This window comes from Brachionichthys hirsutus, chromosome 4 (assembly GCF_040956055.1).
Source record: "Brachionichthys hirsutus isolate HB-005 chromosome 4, CSIRO-AGI_Bhir_v1, whole genome shotgun sequence".
Lineage (NCBI taxonomy): Eukaryota > Metazoa > Chordata > Actinopteri > Lophiiformes > Brachionichthyidae > Brachionichthys > Brachionichthys hirsutus.
This window is the reverse complement of record NC_090900.1, coordinates 104,650-126,673: the sequence shown is the minus strand read 5'-3', so window position 1 is coordinate 126,673 and position 22,024 is coordinate 104,650. Positions and strand designations below refer to the sequence as shown.

Genomic DNA, 22,024 nt, shown 5'->3' with positions numbered 1-22,024 from the left:
ATTGGCTGGGGTTGGCCATTCTCGAACTGCAGCCACCTTCGCCGGGTTAGCAGCCACACCACGAGCGCTAACCACATGGCCCAAGAACTCCGTCTCCCTGGACAGCAGATGACATTTGGCAGGGTTCAGTCGCAACCCGGCCTGGCGAATGGCAGCAAAAACCTCACCTAGGTTGGCCAGGGCTCCGTCAAAGTCAGTGGCATGCACCAGCAGGTCATCAAGGTACACCACACAACGACTCCGCGGCACATAGCTGGTGCGTTGCAGAGTCCAAACGGCATGACACGGAACTGCCATAGCCCCTGGCCGATGGTAAAGGCAGTCTTTGGTCTTGCTTCGGGGGCCAGCTCCACCTGCCAATAGCCACTGCGGAGATCAAGGGAACTGAACCAGCTGGACCCAGCGATGTAGTCGAGGGCGTCCTCGATGCGAGGGAGTGGGTAGGAGTCTTTCTTGGTGACTGCATTGAGGCGCCGGTAGTCTACGCAGAACCGCCAGGAGCCGTTCTTCTTCCTCACCAAGACAACCGGGGCCGCCCATGGACTATTTGACGGATCGATCACACCAGCAGCAAGCATCTCACGGACCATTTCCTCCGCCGTCTGCCGTCTAGAAAGGGCCAGCCGATGAGGTCGTAGGCGAATGGGTTGAACATCACCCGTCTCAATGGTGTGCTGGACCAGGCCAGTCTGCTTACAGTCCTTATCTTTGGCAGCAAAAATGTCTTTGTAGCCATCAAGGAGGTGTTTCAGCTGCTGGTGCTGCTGGGGATTTAGGCCATCGCTGCTGCGTAGCCATAGCTGGTATATGGCCTCGGTTGTCTGGGGCGACAGTTGACTCTGTGGTCAGTTCTGGGGCAGGTTGGGGTTGTGCCAGGCTGCTGGGCCGCCGTTGAACTGCAGCTGATTGGTGGCGCCTCCTCGGTCGGTTCCCACTCTCTCGGCCAGCCTGGAGCTCCATGGGCTCTCCGCCAAGGGTGACAGCCTTCCCTACCACGTCGACATGGGCTCCCCAGCGGTTCAGCAGGTCCAGGCCGATGATACACTGGTCCTGGATGTTGGCGAGCCAGAACTCATGGATCACCTCCTGGCCTCCCACCCTCACTGTCAGCCGCCTGCTCCCCCCCATGACAACCGTTTCCCCTGTCACTGTCATCAGCTTGGTGTCGGTTGGCATCCACGCAGTGGAAGGTAAGGCGAGAGTGTCGGTGCCTATCAGGGAGATGGTGGACCCTGTGTCGGCGGCGAGGCGAACATGCTGGCGCAGTCTTTCAGGTGTGAGCCCCCGCAGGAAGGTGTGGAGGGCCAGTTCACCTTGAACAGCTGCATCAAAATGTGGATAGCCCTGCTGGGCATACAGCTGCACGTCTGCGGCAAAGGTGCCCAGGTTCTCCCCTTCCTGGCGGTGTCGGTTGGCCAGCTGCTCTCTGCCCTGGTCAGCGAAAAGCCGCTGTCCAAACTGCCTCTGTAGTGCAGTTGTCACGGTGTGGAGGTCCCGCTGCTCCGCCGGGGCGAGATCAAGGAGCACTTGCACCGTCTTCCCCTCCAACGCTAGGGCCAGGTGAACAGCGGCTTCTTCATCACTCCAGCCACTGTACGATGCTGCCAGTTGGACTTGGGCGAGGAAGGGCATTAGCGGCGTCATCCCATTGTATTTGGGCAGCTCTGCTGACGTCTTTGAGTCTCTCGTAGTAACCCGCCCGGCCACGAGGGGGCGATGGCGCTCCGGCGCGTCTGTTGCTGAGGCCCGCTCGGCCAGCAGGGGGCGATGACGCCTTGGTGCGTCTGCTGCAGCGGCCCGCTCGGCCAGCAGGGGGCGATGACGCCTCGGTGTGCTGCAGCCGTCAGGAAGTCAGTCCGTCTTCAGCATGGCTCTGACTGCTCGCTCGAGTTTGTCGATTTCCACCTCCATCCTTCTGGAAGTCGGAAATCCCGCTTCTGACACCAACGCAGCGAGCTCAAGGAGAAGAACCACGCTGGAAACGAGCTTGTGTCAGCAGGTGCTTTTACTGTGACACAGGATGACTCGACTACGCATGAATGCTGCGCTGAGGACGTTCAACGCAACACCCCTCTCCTCATGGTGCCAAAAGCACAACCCAGTCACTCCCAGGCAAAAAGAATCAACATCTTAGAGCATCTCTCAAAATTAAAAGCAGACATTTGTCTCCTACAAGAAACCCATTTACAAAAGTCAGAAGAGAAATTACTCACAGACACAAATCTCAGTCAAGTTTATTCTGCCTGCTATAACAGCAGACAAAGAGGAGTCTCTATATTAGTACACAAGAGACTACTCTTCACGTTAAACAACACTGTAACGGATCCAGAGGGCCGATACATTATTATTCAGCATAGTGAGAGCCACAAACACTGAACCAGCAACCTCCACTGACTCAGAGATCTGTGGGCGGAGTTAACTCTCAGATCGAGTTTTAATAGGTGCTGGAGTGGTGGATCTGGCATGCGTGAAACCTCCACCTCAGAACGGGGCAGCCATCCCGGACCCAACAATGGCAACATGAGCCCCCAGATCACCCCAAGCAGCCACAGCAACCGGAGAACGACCCCCGGGGCCCCCCCAGAGCCACACGCAGAAGAACCAGCCCAGGGCCCGGGAGCGACCCCCGGGGCCCCCCAGAGCCACACGCAGAAGAACCAGCTCAGGGCCCGGGAGCGACCCCCGGGGCCCCCCAGAGCCACATGCAGAAGAACCAGCCCAGGGCCCGGGAGCGACCCCCGGGGCCCCCCAGAGCCACACGCAGAAGAACCAGCCCAGGGCCCGGGAGCGACAGTCACCCACACAACCGCCTGGCACCCTCCAACCATTCCATGCCCCCCCCCCAGCCCCCTCCCTGGCCCAGCTGCCCCCGGATTTTCCCATTTACTTCCGTCATCTGAAGAACACACATAGTTGATATTCAAAACATACAGCAACAAACATCATGTAAGATCCACAACCATATGAGTTAAAAAGCTGGTGACACAGCCACCATCTAAAAATGTAATCTGATTACAGATTGTGGAGGAGTTCACGCTCCTCCACATCGAGCGCATCTGGGGAGAGGGACCCGGCCCCAGATAGGTGGTGGAAGATGGATGGATGGAATAACTTTGGGTGGAGGATGAACGGTTTTGTTTCAGGTCACAGCTTGTCTGAATTTTTAATATGATGTTCGTGACGAAACCCTTGGATATAAAAAATATACATTCCTTAAGATATTGTGATAGTGACATGTAAATTATTTTTTTCATGGACTGAGTCTCATTCCCATCTAGCCCCCCCCCCCCCCTGAAAGGATGGGCCGTGATTGTTTGGGAGCACACAGCGTTAACTCATGCAAACCATTTAGAACAGGTTCAATGACATTTGTATCACTAACCATAAGTATTAAAAAAAATTGAGCTCCATTCTGGCCATCCATCGTCTAGCACGTATCCGGGGTCAGGTCGCCGTGGCAACAGTCTGAACAGGGATGCTGAGACCTCCCTCTCCCCAGACGCCTCCTCTACCTCTTCCGGGAGATCCAGACGCAGCTTTCTGTTCGCCAGAAAATGAGCTGTAATAAACTGACCTAATCTCTTGTCAAATTTTAAATTTGTTTCTTAAAAAGCAAATATCGTTTACACAGTAATACCTTGTATGTCAAATAAACTTTTCCCATATAAAATAACAAAACAATTTAATCCATTCTGGCCGTCTAAAACACTCAAATCAACGCTAGTCACAATGGAAGAAATGTTTTAATTGCCATATAGACACACAGACAATATAATAAATGATATACAGTATTATTGTAATATAAAATGTGGTTTCATTACATGATTACTGAGTGTGCTGGGGGGTTGGATGCTATGTAGACATTTTGTACAGCACTTGTACCTTACAGGTACTCGTACATAAACGTAGATATAGCAGTTCTGCCTTTGGAGGGCTTTGTTTCTCGATAGAATCCTCCTGTTTGAGGATCGTACACACCGTCGATGGACGCCGCTCGGAATGGCGTGTCCCATGACTTACGGACACCACTCGCGGTCGGCCGTTTAGCGCCAGCATCTGGAAGTTGCTCGTCTCTCAAAGCAAACTTTTGTTTGCAGGTTTGCTCGGGTCTCAGAACATTCGTAGGTCGAGGTTTTATATTTATATTACAGGATACCAACTTCATATTAACCAATAACTTAAAAAAAGAACACTTGAGGTGCTTTTCATTACTTACAAGTCTTGGAATGCACACACGTGTACTCTCTGCTGGCTGAATAAGGACAGCAGTGACGGGTGTCTGAGAATGTCCAGCTCATGTTGTCTGTCTACTGACTGGGCAAACTTATCTGGGCCCCCCCCACAGCCCCCTTCCTCTGCATTACTGGGGTAACCTGGGTGTACCATGAGCTCTGCTGTAACCACAGGCTGATCAGAGACTGATGGCCCCATATCCAGGGCATGGCTGAGGGCTCTCTGCAGATGGGACATGGACATGTTCTGGCCCATGGTGGTCACTCCCAGGAACATGTTGGGCCACCTGCCGACATGGAAAAGGTTAAGACCCTGGTTACTCACAATCAGTGAGGGACTATCCACCCAGACAATAGCTCATCTCATCTACAGCCGCTTTACTCATACATGATAAACAATGTTTTTGGAGGTGGGATGAACCCTGGGGGGAGAACATAGCAACTCCACACAGAAAGAAATCAAATCCGGATTATTCTTACTCGCCACCCTTGAGAACCCACCTTTCTATTCATTGTACCATCTAACTGGCAGCAGTAGCTTGCATCATTACAGGCCCTTTGTGTGTGTGTGTTTAATATATTGAGTATAAAAAGAATTTCCCCATACAACCTGAATACAGTAACTGAACAGAACAGTCCAACATTTATTCCATCACAAGCAGGAAACTCGTGGATGCAACGCAGCAAGTTTGTGGCTTTTATTGGAAGTACCTCATTAGAGATAGTCGGCATTTGACAGTGATACAGGTGCATCTAAAAAATAGAATATCATGGGTCAGTCATTTGAGAAATTGAAAACTGCATATATTCCAGATGCATTGGATACAAATTTTAATGTTTCCAGCATTTTTTTGTTTTTGATAATTATGGCCTATAGCTCAAAATGTTAGAATACTTAATGTACATCACTATATACAGTATAAATACCATGAGTCTCAGTAGAGTCTACTGACAGTTGTCCAGAAAACACTCACTGACTCCCTCCACAAGATCATTGGAGAAAGGCTGCTTGTTCGTAGAGAGCTGCATCAAAGCAGGAAGGGAAAGGTCGGAAAAGGTGAACTGGTGACAGGGACGACTGCAGCCTTGAGAAGATCGTTGAGCAGAGCAAATTCAAGAACGTTGGGGACTGAGGCTGGAGCCCCCCCACACACCGACGTTGGACTACGAAGGTTACATTCCTGAACCAGAGGCATCGTCAGAAGAGTCTCACTTGGGCTGAGATGAAGAACTGGAGCAGAGCTCACTGGTCCAAAGTCCTCTTTATAGGTGAAAATAGAAAATCCAGGTCCCCGAGTGTAGAGGAATAGAATCCACGTTGCTTGAAGTCCAGTGTGAAGCGTCCACAGTCAGGGATGGTTTGGGTCCGTGCCACCCGCTGGGTTTCATCAAGTCCGAAATCAACACAGCCGAATCAAATTATTCCACGAATAATGACACACAACGCAACATAACACAACACAACCATTTAGCATGGAATAAATACAAATATATATATATATTTACTACAATAAACAGTTTTTACCTATGAAATATGCATGATAGCAGAAGTATTCAAGTGAGGCATGACAGAGGAGGGGGGGTCAAACAGCGGTTGAGAGAAATAAATACTATGGCAACAGTGGTAACATGTGATCAGTTTCAATCAAATCTTCATTCTTTCAACACACCGTCAGACCCGAGTTCACACCAGTCAGACTCGGTGCACCAGTCACAATGAATGAGGTGGGTCGCGGTAGAGGGGCTGATTCACCAGTCTGACTGCGGTGGGTCGCGGTAGAGGGGCTGATTCACCAGTCTGACTGAGGTGGGTCGCGGTAGAGGGGCTGATTCACCAGTCTGACCGAGGTGGGTCGCGGTAGAGGGGCTGATTCACCAGTCTGACTGCGGTGGGTCGCGGTAGAGGGGCTGATTCACCAGTCTGACTGAGGTGGGTCGCGGTAGAGGGGCTGATTCACCAGTCTGACTGAGGTGGGTCGCGGTAGAGGGGCTGATTCACCAGTCTGACCGAGGTGGGTCGCGGTAGAGGGGCTGATTCACCAGTCTGACTGAGGTGGGTCGCGGTAGAGGGGCTGATTCACCAGTCTGACTGAGGTGGGTCGCGGTAGAGGGGCTGATTCACCAGTCTGACTGAGGTGGGTCGCGGTAGAGGGGCTGATTCACCAGTCTGACTGAGGTGGGTCGCAGTAGAGGGGCTGATTCACCAGTCTGACTGAGGTGGGTCGCGGTAGAGGGGCTGATTCACCAGTCTGGCCGTCCTGGCCTTAGCAGACCTGCACCTCCTACCGAGGGGGGGGAGGTGGAACATTTGATGCAGGGTGGTGCTGAGGGGTGTACGGACCTTCCCAGCCGTCCTCAGCACCCTCTGCAGGGAGAGCTGCTCTCCATCGTGCAGCGGTAGAAGTTCACCAGCAGTTTCTTTGGCAGATTGGCTCTTCTGAGTTTAGGTGCTGGTGAGATTTCCTGAGCACAGCCCTGGTGGTGTTGGCCCAGGTCAGGTCCTCTGTGACCTGCAGCCCTCTCCACAGCCTCCCTTTAATGCACAGAGCGCTGTGGAGCCGCTGCCCACCCCACCTTTGTCTTGTTAATGCTAATATTCAGGTTGTAACCGTCTCCTCTCCCGGGAGAGTTCAGAGTCTTCATGCTTCCATCTGCTGACAAGCTAATGAAGATCTCAATTCCTCTGGTCTGCCGACTGTGCTGTTCCTGGACTGGCTGGTTAACCCACCTGACCTGAAACCTGTAGAGAATCTGTGGGCTTCTGTCAAGAGGAAGATGAGAGACACCAGACCAACAACAATGAGATGAAGGGTGCAACCCGGGCGACCTGGGCGACCTGGGCTTCAGGTTGACTGAGCAGCGCCACAGGCTGATTGCAGGAGGTCCGACCAAATGCTGATAGCAGAGATTAATATACTTAAACGTTTCTGTATTACAAATACTTTTTTGACTGAGTTAATAAAATGTTCTAATATCAGATACCAGAATTAGTATTTTTTGAGCTGTAGGCTATCAAAACAAAAAGGCTTGAAATATTTTGCTGAGTAGTAATGAAAGTTGTATATGAATTGTTTGAATTGAATTAGGTCTAATTTTTTTAGATGCACCTGTATTGTAGGGGCGTGTCATTCCTGCCAATAACAGAATAATTACTAGTTTAACTAATGGTTGCTTTTAAAACGAATACATATTCATTTGAAAATGAGTCACAATTTCAGTGTTCATTAATCAGGCCTAAAATCTAGATTAGCATGCAGAACCTTGTCCTTTAAAACCACACGCACACACACACACACACACACACACACACGCACACACCTGAGTCCATAGTGTGTGAAGACAGGGAGGGCAGTAAGAGTATCCTTCTCCACCAACGTGTGGAATGCCCGTACGTGTGTGGGCAGCCAGGGGGAGCTGTTTAAACCTCTCTCCACTGGAACACGAATGAATGGAATCTTCAGGTCCGACAGGACCCGCGCAAACACCGCACACACCTCTGCAACACAGAACAACATGAACACTCAACTGAGCCAATGTGGTCGATCCAGACTTCATGGGCTATTCTAGACCTGTTTGGGGGCAACTCGTCTGTCGTCACTTCGCGTTCCTGAAGAATGTTTCTCTAAATATGGGAAAAGGAGATCGATGTAGTACATTCAAGATTCAAGAGTTTTATTGTCATTATGCTAACATAACAAAATCGTGTGAAGGCCCACGGCTTCAGGCACACACAGGAACATTAAGCAAAAACCAAAATCTCCTAAAACAACAACAATATATACACAGAGAGAATGAGACTGAGAATCCAGCAAATAGTGCAAAACAGCAACAGCAGCACAGTGGGACAGGCACAGAGCGTCCCCAGTGGGACAGGCACAGAGCGTCCCCAGTGGGACAGACACAGAGCGTCCCCAGTGGGACAGGCACAGAGCGTCCCAGATCGCTATAAGGGAACGACTGCTTTCACAGCTCGGGGGAAGAAGCTGTTCCTGAGCCTCGCTGTGCTGCTTCTTATTGTCCTGAACCGCCTCCCTGATGGGGGCGGGACAAACAGTCTGTGGCCCGGGTGGGTGGGGTCTGTGGGCGGGACAAACAGTCTGTGGCCCGGGTGGGTGGGGTCTGTGGAGATGCGTCTGGCCCTCCTCTGGACTCTGGAGGTGTAAACAGAGTCCAGATCAGGCAGACGGTGACCCACAATCCCCTGAGCTGTCCTCACCACCCGGGATAGGTCCTTCCTGTCCTGCGCCGTGCAGCTGTCGTCCCACACGGTCGCACTGAGACACAGGATGCTCTCTATCGTGGCCCGGTAGAAGTCTTCAAGCAGCACAGAGGAGAGTCCAGCCCGCTTCAGCTTCCTGAGGAAGAAGAGCCGTTGCTGGGCCTTCTTCACCAGGTGTCTGGTGTTGAGTGTCCAGGAGAGGTCAGAGGAGATGTGGATGCCCAGGAATTTAATGTTCTCCACACGCTCCACTGCTTCCCCTCGTATGCACAGGGGGGCGTGTTCAGTCTTCCTGGACCTCCTGTAGTCCACTATGACCTCCTTGGTCTTGCTGGTGTTCAGAACAAGGCTGTTGCTCGAGCACCACAGCATCAGGTTCTGGACCTCCTCTCTGTAGTGGGTCTCATCGTGCAGCATCACTGTGTGTCTCGTCAGCATCCACACCATGTATGGGAAGGAACGCCATAAGGATAATGATGAACTGCAAAGTATCAGATCTGGTCTGAGCCCAGCAATGCCGATGAATACATGAACAGCTGATGACAGGAATACAAAGTATAAGTACAAGCAGGTTGCAAGAATACACGTGGAACGAGTGATTAGATGTATGAAATAATTTAATATTATGAAAACTGAACTTCCACTGAATATGTTTCTGTTGTGGATGGATTAGTTAATTTGCAACAACCTATTGTGCCTTTACATTGTAATCAGAGAAGTTTAGGTACAAATAATTTTGGGACTTGTACTGCTGTACATGATCATAATTAGTATTAGGTGTAGATTTTAAGTTTTAGGTACTCGTTAACAAATCATTCCATTTAAATGGTACCGTGATGTGGTGTCATTCCTCATCCTGCCACAGTACAATAAATCTCCCAAGTTCGTGTAATTCCAGAAATTTTAGCTTTTTTATTTATGTTTTTCCGTTTAATGCTTAACAAATTAGTTAAATTTAATTATTTTTTCTTTATATTCACAACTTTTTTTTTTATTCTTGCCATTACAAATTTTATAAAACCATTTCATTATTTTCCTCTTGAGAAATATTTCTGTTCCTTTGATATCAACACACACCCAGTGCTAACCAACCACCACTTATTACATTATTTCACTCCCAACATGGAAATCAAGCCAGCCAGTCCTGATTGTTATAGTTTACCGCCCTCCAGGCCCAGACTCTGATTTCATGTCAGAATTGTCAGAATTTTTAACAAGCTTAGTTCTGAAAACAGAACAAATACCGTAAAAGTCTTAAATTATCTACAAAATACGCCGAACGTCCTATGGTCCGCGTGCCCTATGTTTTGTTGTAAGGCGGACTCAGTCAGGCGCCTCGCGGAGTGATGCGTACCGGTGCTGTCCTTCAGCATAGTGTGATAGTCAGGAGCCTCGAGGAGTGATACGTGCCGATGCGCTTCACCATAGTATTATGGCATGACGAAGCGGAGTTCCAACTCGAGGCTGTCGGTCCCGCAGCAGAACACGGGAATAGAGCAGCGACGAAAGAATCCAGCGTTAATGAATCAATGGAGGAAGAGGAGGAAGCAAGAAGAAGACCTGCAGCAACTCGGCTCCTGCGATCTGCGACTCCGTGCGCGGCGATCTCACCGATACGGTCTAAACCGGAGTGAAGCAAGCTAACGCGCTAACGGGCTAACTAGCAAACTAGCTTATCATCATCATCCCCGGTGGATTAACCAAAGAACTCCAACCGTTCAACGTTAAACTGCGGGCTGCGTGGGAGCGCTGGACGACAGAAGGAGAACACAGTTTCACTCAGAGTGGAAGGCAGCGCAGCGCCACCGTTTGACTGGATTGTAGATGCTAGGGCTAACTGTCTGCTAGCATTGTTGTTCGAACCTTCGCAAACGTCGGCATCATTTCCGAGGCGCCGCACGGCACAGAAAGAGACTCTGACAATGAAGAAAGGGAACCCGGCATGTTTGACGGAGATCTAGCGCAGCTGTTCACTACAGAAACAGAGGATGAGGACTTTGATGGGTTTGATTAATGACGATAAAAAAAGAAAACTGTACCAAACTCTGTTTTGCTCCGGCTCTATTTTTGAAAACGCGCACTAGTATGCTTGTTTGATTGATGACGATTAAAGATGCGAGTACCAAACTCAGTTTTGCTCCTGCTTTATTTTGCGCACCCATCATGCCGGCGCCTTTTGATCCGCGCGCCCTTTGTACGTTTGAAATACCGAAAAATCAGCTGTTAATGAGACTGCGCCAAATCACCAGGTGCGTCATAAGGTCCTGTTTCTGTATTGAACAGCTGCGCTAGATCTCCGTCAAACATGCCGGGTTCTCTTTCTTCATGAGGGACGCTGTCCTGCAGCATCTGTTTGCTATTTTGACCAATCAGATATTTCATATATGTGCCTGAGAACTGCGTTAACTTGTAGAAAAAGAGTAGAATATGTCTCCTTTACTCTTACAGTAGTCCCTCGAAATAATGCGGTTCATCTTCCGCGACCTCGCTGCTTCGCGGAATTTTAACGCAATTTTTCAGATTATTTGTTTTGCACTTGAACACGCCGTAAAGCGGCGCGGTCGGAGGAACTGTGAAATACGCGCGAGTCGCTATTAATAACTTCTTATGTGTTCAACCTCGTAGGTTGATCATTAAAATTAAATTCGTTATTTCTAAAAGCTAGCATGTTTATTTGATTGGGAGGAATGGCCCCCCTGATCGGAACCCGAGTGGTGTTTTGTTATTGGACTTCTGTGCTCGTCACAGATTGTCCATAACGAACACCATGTTCAAGCATAAGGGTGTCCATATGTGCACTTGGCACCAGGACACCCTAGGCCGCAGTTCGATGATCGACTTTGTAGTCGTCTCACTGGACTTGCGGCCGCATGTCTTGGACACTCGGGTGAAGAGAGGGGCGGAGCTGTCAACCGATCACCACCTAGTGGTGAGTCAACTCCGATGGTGGGGGAGGATGCCGGACAGACCTGGCAGGCCCAAACGTATTGTGAGGGTCTGTTGGGAACGTCTGGCAGAATCTCCTGTCAGAAGGAGTTTTAACTCCCACCTCCGGGAGAGCTTCGACCATGTACCGGGGGAGGCAGGGGACATTGAGTCTGAGTGGACCATGTTTCGTGCCTCCATTGTTGAAGTGGCCGATCGGTGCTGTGGCCGTAAGGTGGTCGGTGCCTGTCGTGGCGGCAATTCCAGAACCTTTTAGTGGACACCGGTGGTGAGGGATGCCGTCAAGCTGAAGAAGGAGTCCTATCAGGCCTTTTTGGCCTGTGGGACTCCGGAGGCAGCTGACAGGTACCGACAGACCAAGCGGGGCGCAGCTACCGCGGTTGCTAAGGCAAAAACCCAGGCATGGGAGGAATTCGGTGAGGCCACGGAAAACGACTTCCGGACGGCTTCGAAGAGGTTCTGGACCACCATCCGGCTTCTCAGGAGGGGGAAGCAGCGCACGGTCAACACTGTGTATGGTGGGGATGGTGCGCTGCTGACCTCGACTCGAGACATCGCAGATTGGTGGAGGGACTACTTCGAAGACCTCCTCAATCCCACCGACATGCCTTCCAGTGAGGAAGCAGGGCCTGGGGACTCGTGGGTGAGCTCCTCCATCTCTGGGGCCGAGGTCTATTCAGGGCTACTGGAGAGGAGGGTCCACCGGATAGTCGAACCTTGGATTCAGGAGGAGCAATGTGGTTTCCGTCCTGGCCGTGGAACTGTGGACCAGATCTACACCCTCGGCAGGGTCCTTGAGGGTGCATGGGAGTTTGCCCAAATAGTCCACATGTGTTTTGTGGACTTAGAGAAGGCATTTGACCATGTCCCTCTGGGAGTCCTGTGGGGGGTGCTCCGGGAGTATGGGGTGTCGGACCCCCTGATAAGGGATGTCCGCTCCCTATATGACCGGTGCCAGAGCTTGGTCTGCATTGCTGGCAATAAGTCGGACCTAGGAAGATCAGCAAAGTTTAGCTTTAAACCACCATCTTGTTTCAGTTCAATGTAGTGATGGGAATTCCGGCTCTTTTGGCTCCCAAGTGGCTCCTCAGATTTTTTGTTGTTGTTGACAAAATTAATAATACCAAATCATGTGCATTGCGTAAAATTAGCTATTAATGTAAAAACATGCAATATATAAAATGTTGATTAAATGTCTTTATTTAAATCCTCTTTGCACTGCTAGCTACAATAAACATATTATATAATATAAAATTCAAAACCAAACCAAACACATCTCTCAGAGAACAAGGTCAAATCTCTGCATGTAAATCTCTAACAACACAAGAAAACATAAATTAAAAAGTGCAAAAGATAAAGCAGCTTCAGGTAACAGTTCTAATGTTTTACTAAAGATTGGCATCAAAGGAAACCGAGTGGCTCAGCTTGGAGGGCCTGATGCTGTTTCTCCTTTCTGTTATCATCTGTCCTGGTCTGGAGAAGATTCTCTCTGAGGGGACAGATGTTGCCACAATACAGTCTCCGTGTGTGAGACGTGGGTAGACTGAACACCTGGGGGTCTGCACTTCTTTGGATAAGCGGCTCCTCAAGATACGATCTTACTTTATTTTATTTTGCCTTTGTGTCAACCGCGTTAAAATGTCTCCAGATTTTACTATGTTTTCTGTCACTAGTTTTTTCCCTTACCCTTTCTAGCGCGTCGTTTGTCTCTTGTCTGCGAAGTTCTCTCTCTCCCTGCCTCCCTTTCGTTTTGTCCGCTCGCTGTGCTGCATGTGTGTAAACCCCCCCCTCCCCCTGCTCGTTGTGGACACGCACACGCCCACACACACATCTCGACCAATCACGTTAGACTTTAACAGAATCTTTTTTGGCTCCCAGTGACAGGAACCGGCTCCTGTCGTTCACTTCAAAGTCTGAAGAGTGATCTACGGGCGGCACACACGCTTTATTACAGCACGGACACCCGACAATGTTAATTAGGTGAAAAAATAAAAAAAAATTGGTGATATTGGAAACTTTCTCGCGGCACACCGGTTGGGAAACACTGCAACAGGAAGGTATATCATATGTTTCTCGTGTTAATCCATTCTTTACAAAGCTACTTGAAGCTGGTTAGCCATTACCTGGCAGTACATGGACATGTTGGTGCCCGTCGACGTGGTAAGGCAGGCGACCCGTTAGCTCGGTGAATAGCCTAACTTGGGCTCTCAACTCCAGCTCCACCTGAGAAGGGAGACGCAAAATCTTAATTTCAAAAGGATGGCAATGTCTAATCAGCAGATAGCAAACATTGCAATGTACCATGTTGTTAAGAAGTATGCATGTAAAAATAAAATAAACTAGTTTTTGTCAGTGTGTACACAACGCTACTCCTCTGGACCTAACACTGGATAATAAGTGTACACATGTCGTTTGCATGCATTGGCTTCCAGTGGAATCCAGAATCAAGTTTTAAGATCTCTTGTTCACCTACAAAGCTCCAAATGACCATGCACCTTCATATAATAGAGAATTTTTCATGTATTATTACGAGAATGCTTGCCTTCCAAAATGCAGGCCGACTGGTAGTTCCCAGGATCTCACAAAGAAATGTGGGAGGTAACGCTTCAGCTATCAGGCCGCTCTTCTCAGACACCTTACCATTTCTTGCCTGCGGGGTGGACGCCCTCTCAATATTTAAGAGTAGACTTAAAACCTTCCTTTCTGATAAAGCGTTTCGTTAGGGCTGGCAGATATAAACGACGTTGCTGTTTTTATTTTACACAGGGATTAGGGAAACTGACAGATATTGCTTATTGATAATTCTGGTGTACCCCCCACACAAATCGGAATGAATAGGGCTTTTTGAGCAGTGCACCTGTTTCATATCGAGTTGGCCATTCTCCAGGACTTGACGGACACCCATTTTCCCATGGAAGAACCCATGCTGGTTTATCAGTGTGGCGACCTGCTGGAAGTTCTGACATACTGGAATGCCCTCTGACAGGTTGGCATGGAGACCAATGGGGATGTTGTGTCTGACAATCATAAGGAATCATTAGCAAGGACCGGAGGATAACAGAGAACATGGAGATAAAAACTAGGTCAATGCAAATAATTAAATATTCAGTGGTGCAATCATGAATATAATCCTGTTGCTGTAATCCTGACTGACTAAAGTGACCACAATGACAGCGAAAAAATCTAGGCTGATAGCAAAATACTGTCTTAGATAAAACATGAACAAAGGTTTACTGGATTCTAGCTCTAGATTTCCTTGTTTCAAAGAAAGACTATCAACATGATGTCAGTTATGTGAGAGACTAAAGAAAATACAGAGTGACAAATGGACACAGGCCCAAGAAAAGCAGCACAAGCAGAACCGGCTCTACCCAACGTGGTCCTCCCTCCATCGGCGATTTACATGCACTTACAAAAGAAATCAAAAAGCTTTTATCATTGTCTTTAATTTACGTACTTCACAAATTAATAAAAAAAGAAGTTAAAAAGAGTTCATCTTAACAACTCGTTTTAATATAATTATACTTAAGGTATTGTGGGGCCCCCTGGAGGCCACGGCTCCCTTTGTCTCTGACCACACATTTCAGAGATGTGCAAGGTACAAGGTGCAAGGTAGTGTTCTCAACTACCTTTCACCTACCAGTGTTCTCCACTACCTTTCAGCTACCAGTGTTCTCAACTACCTTTCAGCTACCAGTGTTCTCCACTACCTTTCAGCTACCAGTGTTCTTCACTACCTTTCAGCTACCAGTGTTCTCCACTACCTTTCAGCTACCAGTGTTCTCCACTACCTTTCAGCTACCAGTGTTCTCCACTACCTTTCAGCTACCAGTGTTCTCCACTACCTTTCAGCTACCAGTGTTCTTCACTACCTTTCAGCTACCAGTGTTCTCAACTACCTTTCAGCTACCAGTGTTCTCCACTACCTTTCAGCTACCAGTGTTCTCCACTACCTTTCAGCTACCAGTGTTCTCAACTACCTTTCAGCCACCAGTGTTCTCCACTACCTTTCAGCTACCAGTGTTCTCCACTACCTTTCAGCTACCAGTGTTCTCAACTACCTTTCAGCTACCAGTGTTCTCCACTACCTTTCAGCTACCAGTGTTCTCCACTACCTTTCAGCTACCAGTGTTCTCAACTACCTTTCAGCTACCAGTGTTCTCAACTACCTTTCAGCCACCAGTGTTCTCCACTACCTTTCAGCTACCAGTGTTCTCCACTACCTTTCAGCTACCAGTGTTCTCCACTACCTTTCAGCTACCAGTGTTCTCCACTACCTTTCAGCTACCAGTGTTCTCCACTACCTTTCAGCTACCAGTGTTCTCCACTACCTTTCAGCCACCAGTGTTCTCCACTACCTTTCAGCTACCAGTGTTCTCCACTACCTTTCAGCTACCAGTGTTCTCCACTACCTTTCAGCTACCAGTGTTCTCAACTACCTTTCAGCTACCAGTGTTCTCCACTACCTTTCAGCTACCAGTGTTCTCCACTACCTTTCAGCTACCAGTGTTCTCAACTACCTTTCAGCTACCAGTGTTGTCAACTACCTTTCAGCCACCAGTGTTCTCCACTACCTTTCAGCTACCAGTGTTCTCCACTACCTTTCAGCTACCAGTGTTCTCAACTACCTTTCACCTACCAGTGTTCTCCACTACCTTTCAGCTACCAGTGTTCTCCACTACCTTTCAGCTACCAGTGTTCTCCACTACCTTTCAGCTACCAGTGTTCTTCACTACCTTTCAGCTACCAGTGTTCTCCACTACCTTTCAGCTACCAGTGTTCTCCACTACCTTTCAGCTACCAGTGTTCTCCACTACCTTTCAGCTACCAGTGTTCTCCACTACCTTTCAGCTACCAGTGTTCTTCACTACCTTTCAGCTACCAGTGTTCTCAACTACCTTTCAGCTACCAGTGTTCTCCACTACCTTTCAGCTACCAGTGTTCTCCACTACCTTTCAGCTACCAGTGTTCTCAACTACCTTTCAGCCACCAGTGTTCTCCACTACCTTTCAGCTACCAGTGTTCTCCACTACCTTTCAGCTACCAGTGTTCTCAACTACCTTTCAGCTACCAGTGTTCTCCACTACCTTTCAGCTACCAGTGTTCTCCACTACCTTTCAGCTACCAGTGTTCTCAACTACCTTTCAGCTACCAGTGTTCTCAACTACCTTTCAGCCACCAGTGTTCTCCACTACCTTTCAGCTACCAGTGTTCTCCACTACCTTTCAGCTACCAGTGTTCTCCACTACCTTTCAGCTACCAGTGTTCTCCACTACCTTTCAGCTACCAGTGTTCTCCACTACCTTTCAGCTACCAGTGTTCTCCACTACCTTTCAGCCACCAGTGTTCTCCACTACCTTTCAGCTACCAGTGTTCTCCACTACCTTTCAGCTACCAGTGTTCTCCACTACCTTTCAGCTACCAGTGTTCTCAACTACCTTTCAGCTACCAGTGTTCTCCACTACCTTTCAGCTACCAGTGTTCTCCACTACCTTTCAGCTACCAGTGTTCTCAACTACCTTTCAGCTACCAGTGTTCTCAACTACCTTTCAGCCACCAGTGTTCTCCACTACCTTTCAGCTACCAGTGTTCTCCACTACCTTTCAGCTACCAGTGTTCTCAACTACCTTTCAGCTACCAGTGTTCTCCACTACCTTTCAGCTACCAGTGTTCTCCACTACCTTTCAGCTACCAGTGTTCTTCACTACCTTTCAGCTACCAGTGTTCTCAACTACCTTTCAGCTACCAGTGTTCTCAACTACCTTTCAGCTACCAGTGTTCTCAACTACCTTTCAGCTACCAGTGTTCTCAACTACCTTTCAGCTACCAGTGTTCTCAACTACCTTTCAGCCACCAGTGTTCTCCACTACCTTTCAGCTACCAGTGTTCTCCACTACCTTTCAGCTACCAGTGTTCTCAACTACCTTTCAGCTACCAGTGTTCTCCACTACCTTTCAGCTACCAGTGTTCTCAACTACCTTTCAGCTACCAGTGTTCTCCACTACCTTTCAGCTACCAGTGTTCTTCACTACCTTTCAGCTACCAGTGTTCTCAACTACCTTTCAGCTACCAGTGTTCTCCACTACCTTTCAGCTACCAGTGTTCTCCACTACCTTTCAGCTACCAGTGTTCTCCACTACCTTTCAGCTACCAGTGTTCTCCACTACCTTTCAGCTACCAGTGTTCTCCACTACCTTTCAGCTACCAGTGTTCTCCACTACCTTTCAGCTACCAGTGTTCTCCACTACCTTTCAGCTACCAGTGTTCTCCACTACCTTTCAGCTACCAGTGTTCTCCACTACCTTTCAGCCAGCTCCGCTGCTTCTTTGGCAGCAGAAGCATTAACTAACAGCGATGTGTTGGACACGACTCCAGACTGAAAGCTCTCCACGATCCCCTGGTTCCTCCTGGGACAGTAGCCAAAGTCATCCGCCGTCACAACGAGCATCATTCTGGGCTGTGACATTATTGTTGGGCTCTGCAATGGGCAAACAAGACATCATTTAAAACTCCCAATCATCAGCTTTGATTTTGGGTTGTTTTATTTTTCTTTCAGGCTACAAAAAACGCCAACATATCCAATTACTGCCACCAGAATATGAGTTTAAATAAACATATAACCTGTCATTATTTACTTAAATCTGATCATGAATCTGTTTCCCCTCACTTCATGATGTAAGGTAGAGAACCCGTTCCACCTGTTCCTATAGAGAATGCCCACATCACTAAAACTCCAGTCCACGTTTTCCCTGTGACCGCTAATTGTCGGTACCTGCAGCTCCATTTGAAGCACACAGAGCATAATAAAAGAGCTTTAGGAGAAGAACGTGAATGGATGGATGAAGAAAATAAAAGAAAGTTTATAAAGAAAGTAAGTTTATCACTGCTGGTAGTAACATTTAGTTATTGTGTGACACTTAAGGGAAATGCACAGATGCATTAGCCATGGAGCTGTATGGGAGAACCACAGCCCTGAGCCACGCCCACAGTCTCCCTGAATCCGGTGCAGAGACCTGCAGAACCTGGAGAACCTGCAGGTTCACGCACTGAATAGAACTCAGACACAGTGAAAAGAGAGTTACTTTCCCTTGTGTGGATAGGATGATAGCTTGAGTTCAGATTCTGCAGTAGATGCAGAGCTACTAAAAGGCATCCAGCATGCAGGCCTAAACGTGAGAACCTTTTGAGTGGATCACACACACTATGAACTTCAACACTACAGCCTGAAAACAGAGGAGGCTCTGGTGGCCAGAAACAAAGGAGGTTCTGGTGACCTGAAACAAAGGAGGTTCTGGTGACCCGAAACAGAGGAGGTTCTGGTGGCCTGAAACAGAAGAGGTTCTGGTGGCCAGAAACAGAGGAGGTTCTGGTGACCTGAAACAGAGGAGGTTCTGGTGGCCTGAAACAGAAGAGGTTCTGGTGGCCAGAAACAGAGGAGGTTCTGGTGACCTGAAACAGAGGAGGTTCTGGTGACCTGAAAACAGAGGAGGTTCTGGTGACCTGAAAACAGAGGCTGGATGTTCTCCCAAAGATATATTGTCTGTTCACAACCTCCTTGATTCAGACATGTTTCCCTCTCTGAAGGTTCTACCCAACTTGCCCTAACGGTGCCCGTAAGCAGCTGCTCATGTGAAAGGTCCTTTAGTGACCTGCGTCGGTTGCACTGCGGCCCCACGGACCGGGCCTCACGGACCGGTACCGGGCCGCGGCCTGGTGGTTGGGGACCACTGCTTTAGTGCACTGCGTCGGTTGCACTGCGTCGGTTGCATTCCTGGCTGCGTCAAACAATGGGGCAGAAAAGACTTCACAGGCTTGCAGTCATTGAAAAAGACGAGCTTCAGAATCACAACAGAGTGATCGACTAATATGGTGCGTTCACACTGCACCAAGAGGACTCGGTTCCTTTGGGAGCAGATTCCTGCATCTATAATTCGTTGAAAGGTCTGCGTTCACACTGATTTCTTCACAAAATGAACTTTCGGAGCAGCGTCGCGTGGCTGAAAGGGGCGCTCGTCGATTGGACAAAGTAGAAGGGGAAGTCCCGCCCTCTCCCATGTTTTTTTTTTTTTTTGAGTGCGCCGTTACGGCTGCTGCTCATTCAAGGAGGGAATCTCATTTAGTTCTGGCCTAAATCATAAATGTTACACAACGCTAGTCATTTTTAACAAACACAAAGTCGCTGTGGATCCGTAAAGTCTCTGGATCAGTTCAGAACAACGGAATGATAAACTATCGGCCTGCTGATCAGCTGATTCTCCGCTCTGAGCTGGACTGTGTTAAAGCGCCGTGGAGCTGCTGGACAAAAGATTTAAGTATTTTAACGCATATTTAGTTAATGAAATCTACACACAGCGGTACACATTTCACCACTTTTAGTTTTTCTGGTAACTGAGCTTTCCCTGCAGAGCAACTTGGAGTACTCGCTGTACTTCCTCTACCGGAGATGTACCGTGTAGCATCACTACGTACAGCTGATCCTGCCTTTGCTCCGCCGAAAGGAGCCGAGACCCTCCTTTTCAGGCAGACTTTTTTGATCCTCTCCAGAGTCCGGATGCGCGTTCCCACTGGCCCAAACGGAGCGGATTATCCGAGGAAAGGAACTCTGGTCCGTTTAAAAGGGAGCAAAGAGCGGCAGTGTGGAAGCACCCTCAGAAACAGACGGCATTCTTTAGCTTGTAATTGTAGCCATTTTGTTTCTTGTTAATGCTGTAAACATCCTGTGACTGTCTAAACCTGTTTGTTGTTGTACTCTATTAAAAAACAGACTGAAATAATAATTATGTATAATTTATCAGTCCTTGTTAGCTGTTTGAGGTTTTGTACTCGAAAGCTACATTTGCTCACATCCTGTGCATCTCCTGGGGGCTAAGCCCCCCCTGTCCTTAAAACCTAGTGACGCCCCTGGTATACAGTATTTCATAACTATTATACAGTAGTCCCTCGATATAATGCAGTTCATCTTCCGCGACTTCGCGGAGTTTTGATGCAATCTTTCAGATTTTTTGTAGAAGCATAAACGTCACGTATGACGTCCCTTTTGGGTTTTGTTTCTTCCTGTTGATACATGTAGCCGCTGCCGTTCCGCTGTGCTAAGCTATCCAATAAAGCAGCATGAGAGGCTAAAGACAGCACGAGTAGAATATTTGTTCTTCTGCACTCCAAGCGGCTCTTTACTCGACCTGCACGCCTTAACATTATTAACAGGAAAACGTTTACTGTACGTACTATATATTTATATTCCTCAAACAAATGTTTAGTTCTGAAAAGGTTTTGATCTTTGGTTTCATTCTATAATACTGAAACAATCTATTTAGATTAATGCCTGACTGTTAAACGTGTATAAAGTGTGTGGTGAGGGGTTTTACAGCCTTAAAACATTTATGTACATGTATAATAACTAAAAAAAATAAAGACGACTACATTGCGGATTTCACTTAGAACGTAACCCCCGCGGAAAATGAGGGACTACTGTATGTCAGTCTCTACTTCACATATGTCAAAGTCAAGGCCCGGGGGCCACACCAGGGCCGCGAGAAGGTTTTCTACGGCCCCTGGGATGACGTTGATTTATTATTAGAACCGGCCCGCAGCCCGCAGATATTTTACACGCACCAATAGTACATTTCCCACAATGCAACATTGGCGCACCGAGCAGTCGGCCGCTTCATTTCAATATTTATTAACGCAGCAGTCGTTAGCATAACAGTAAAGCTAACTTTCAGATACACATCAAAAATGGCAGAACGGAAGGTGGACACAGAGAACCGGGGGTTTCAAGGTGGGGGTCGGAGTCCATGTTCATGGAGGGAGCTGGAGAACCTGTGTGTCTTCTGTGTGGAGGAAGTGTGGGGTACTGAAAGAGTATAATCTGAGACATTATGGAACGAAACACGGACAAAAACAAGAATACGGACACGGAACAAAGGCTACAGAAGGTTGAGGAATTAAAACGAGGCCTCAAATCTCAACAGGCTCTGTTCAGAAAAGCTAAATCACAAAGCAGGCTGTCGAGGCCAGTTTTATTCTGGCAGAAGAGATCTCTAAATCAGCCCGGCCGTTTACAGACGGGGATTTCATCAAAGACTGTCTGCTTAAAGTTTGCCCAGAAAAAAAGCAACTCTAAACGTGAGCCTGAACAGGAACACCGTTCAGAGCGAATAGACCAGTCGTCCATCAATCTGAAGAGCAGCTTGACTATATGCGGCCATTTTGACATTTATCAATGAGCAATCGATCAGACCGGCCCTCGGCTGGGAGCTACATGTTTTATTCGGCCCTCCGTCCATTTGACTTTGACACCCCTGCTCTACTTCAATGGAACTCAGCTGACAATGACGCAACGTGTCCAACAGCTGAGAAGTGTTGCAGAGAACCTGCCACAGTACTGGTAACTAGTACTACCTGTCACTAACCTCGTTTTCTAGCACAACAAACCAAGAGCGCGAAGACCGCCGTAACAGATCCGAGATCGTTCCTCCTCTTCCTCCTCTTCCTCCTCTTCGTCTTCTTCGTCTTATCTATTCAGTGTCAAACAGCTTTAAAGCGAAGTACCCCTCCTTCTGGACTGGAGCGGTACTACCATTAACAGTAAAGTCGCTTTCAAGCTTTTTTCTGTAATTAAACTAAT

The 22,024-nt window shown here is 48.2% G+C and overlaps 1 protein-coding gene across 1 annotated transcript; it reads right to left on the bottom strand.

Annotated features, from left to right (window-relative positions):
* Positions 1–3,755: 3,755 nt before the first annotated feature.
* Positions 3,756–21,891, bottom strand: ydjc (YdjC chitooligosaccharide deacetylase homolog). The gene is made up of 6 exons (XM_068738549.1): positions 21,810–21,891; positions 17,700–17,875; positions 14,255–14,414; positions 13,521–13,620; positions 7,551–7,728; positions 3,756–4,519 (listed from the first exon to the last, which is right to left on the bottom strand). The coding sequence occupies exons 2-6, from the start codon at positions 17,861–17,863 to the stop codon at positions 4,213–4,215; spliced, it is 909 nt and encodes a 302-aa protein (XP_068594650.1). The 5' UTR covers positions 17,864–17,875; positions 21,810–21,891; the 3' UTR covers positions 3,756–4,212.
* Positions 21,892–22,024: the final 133 nt, after the last annotated feature.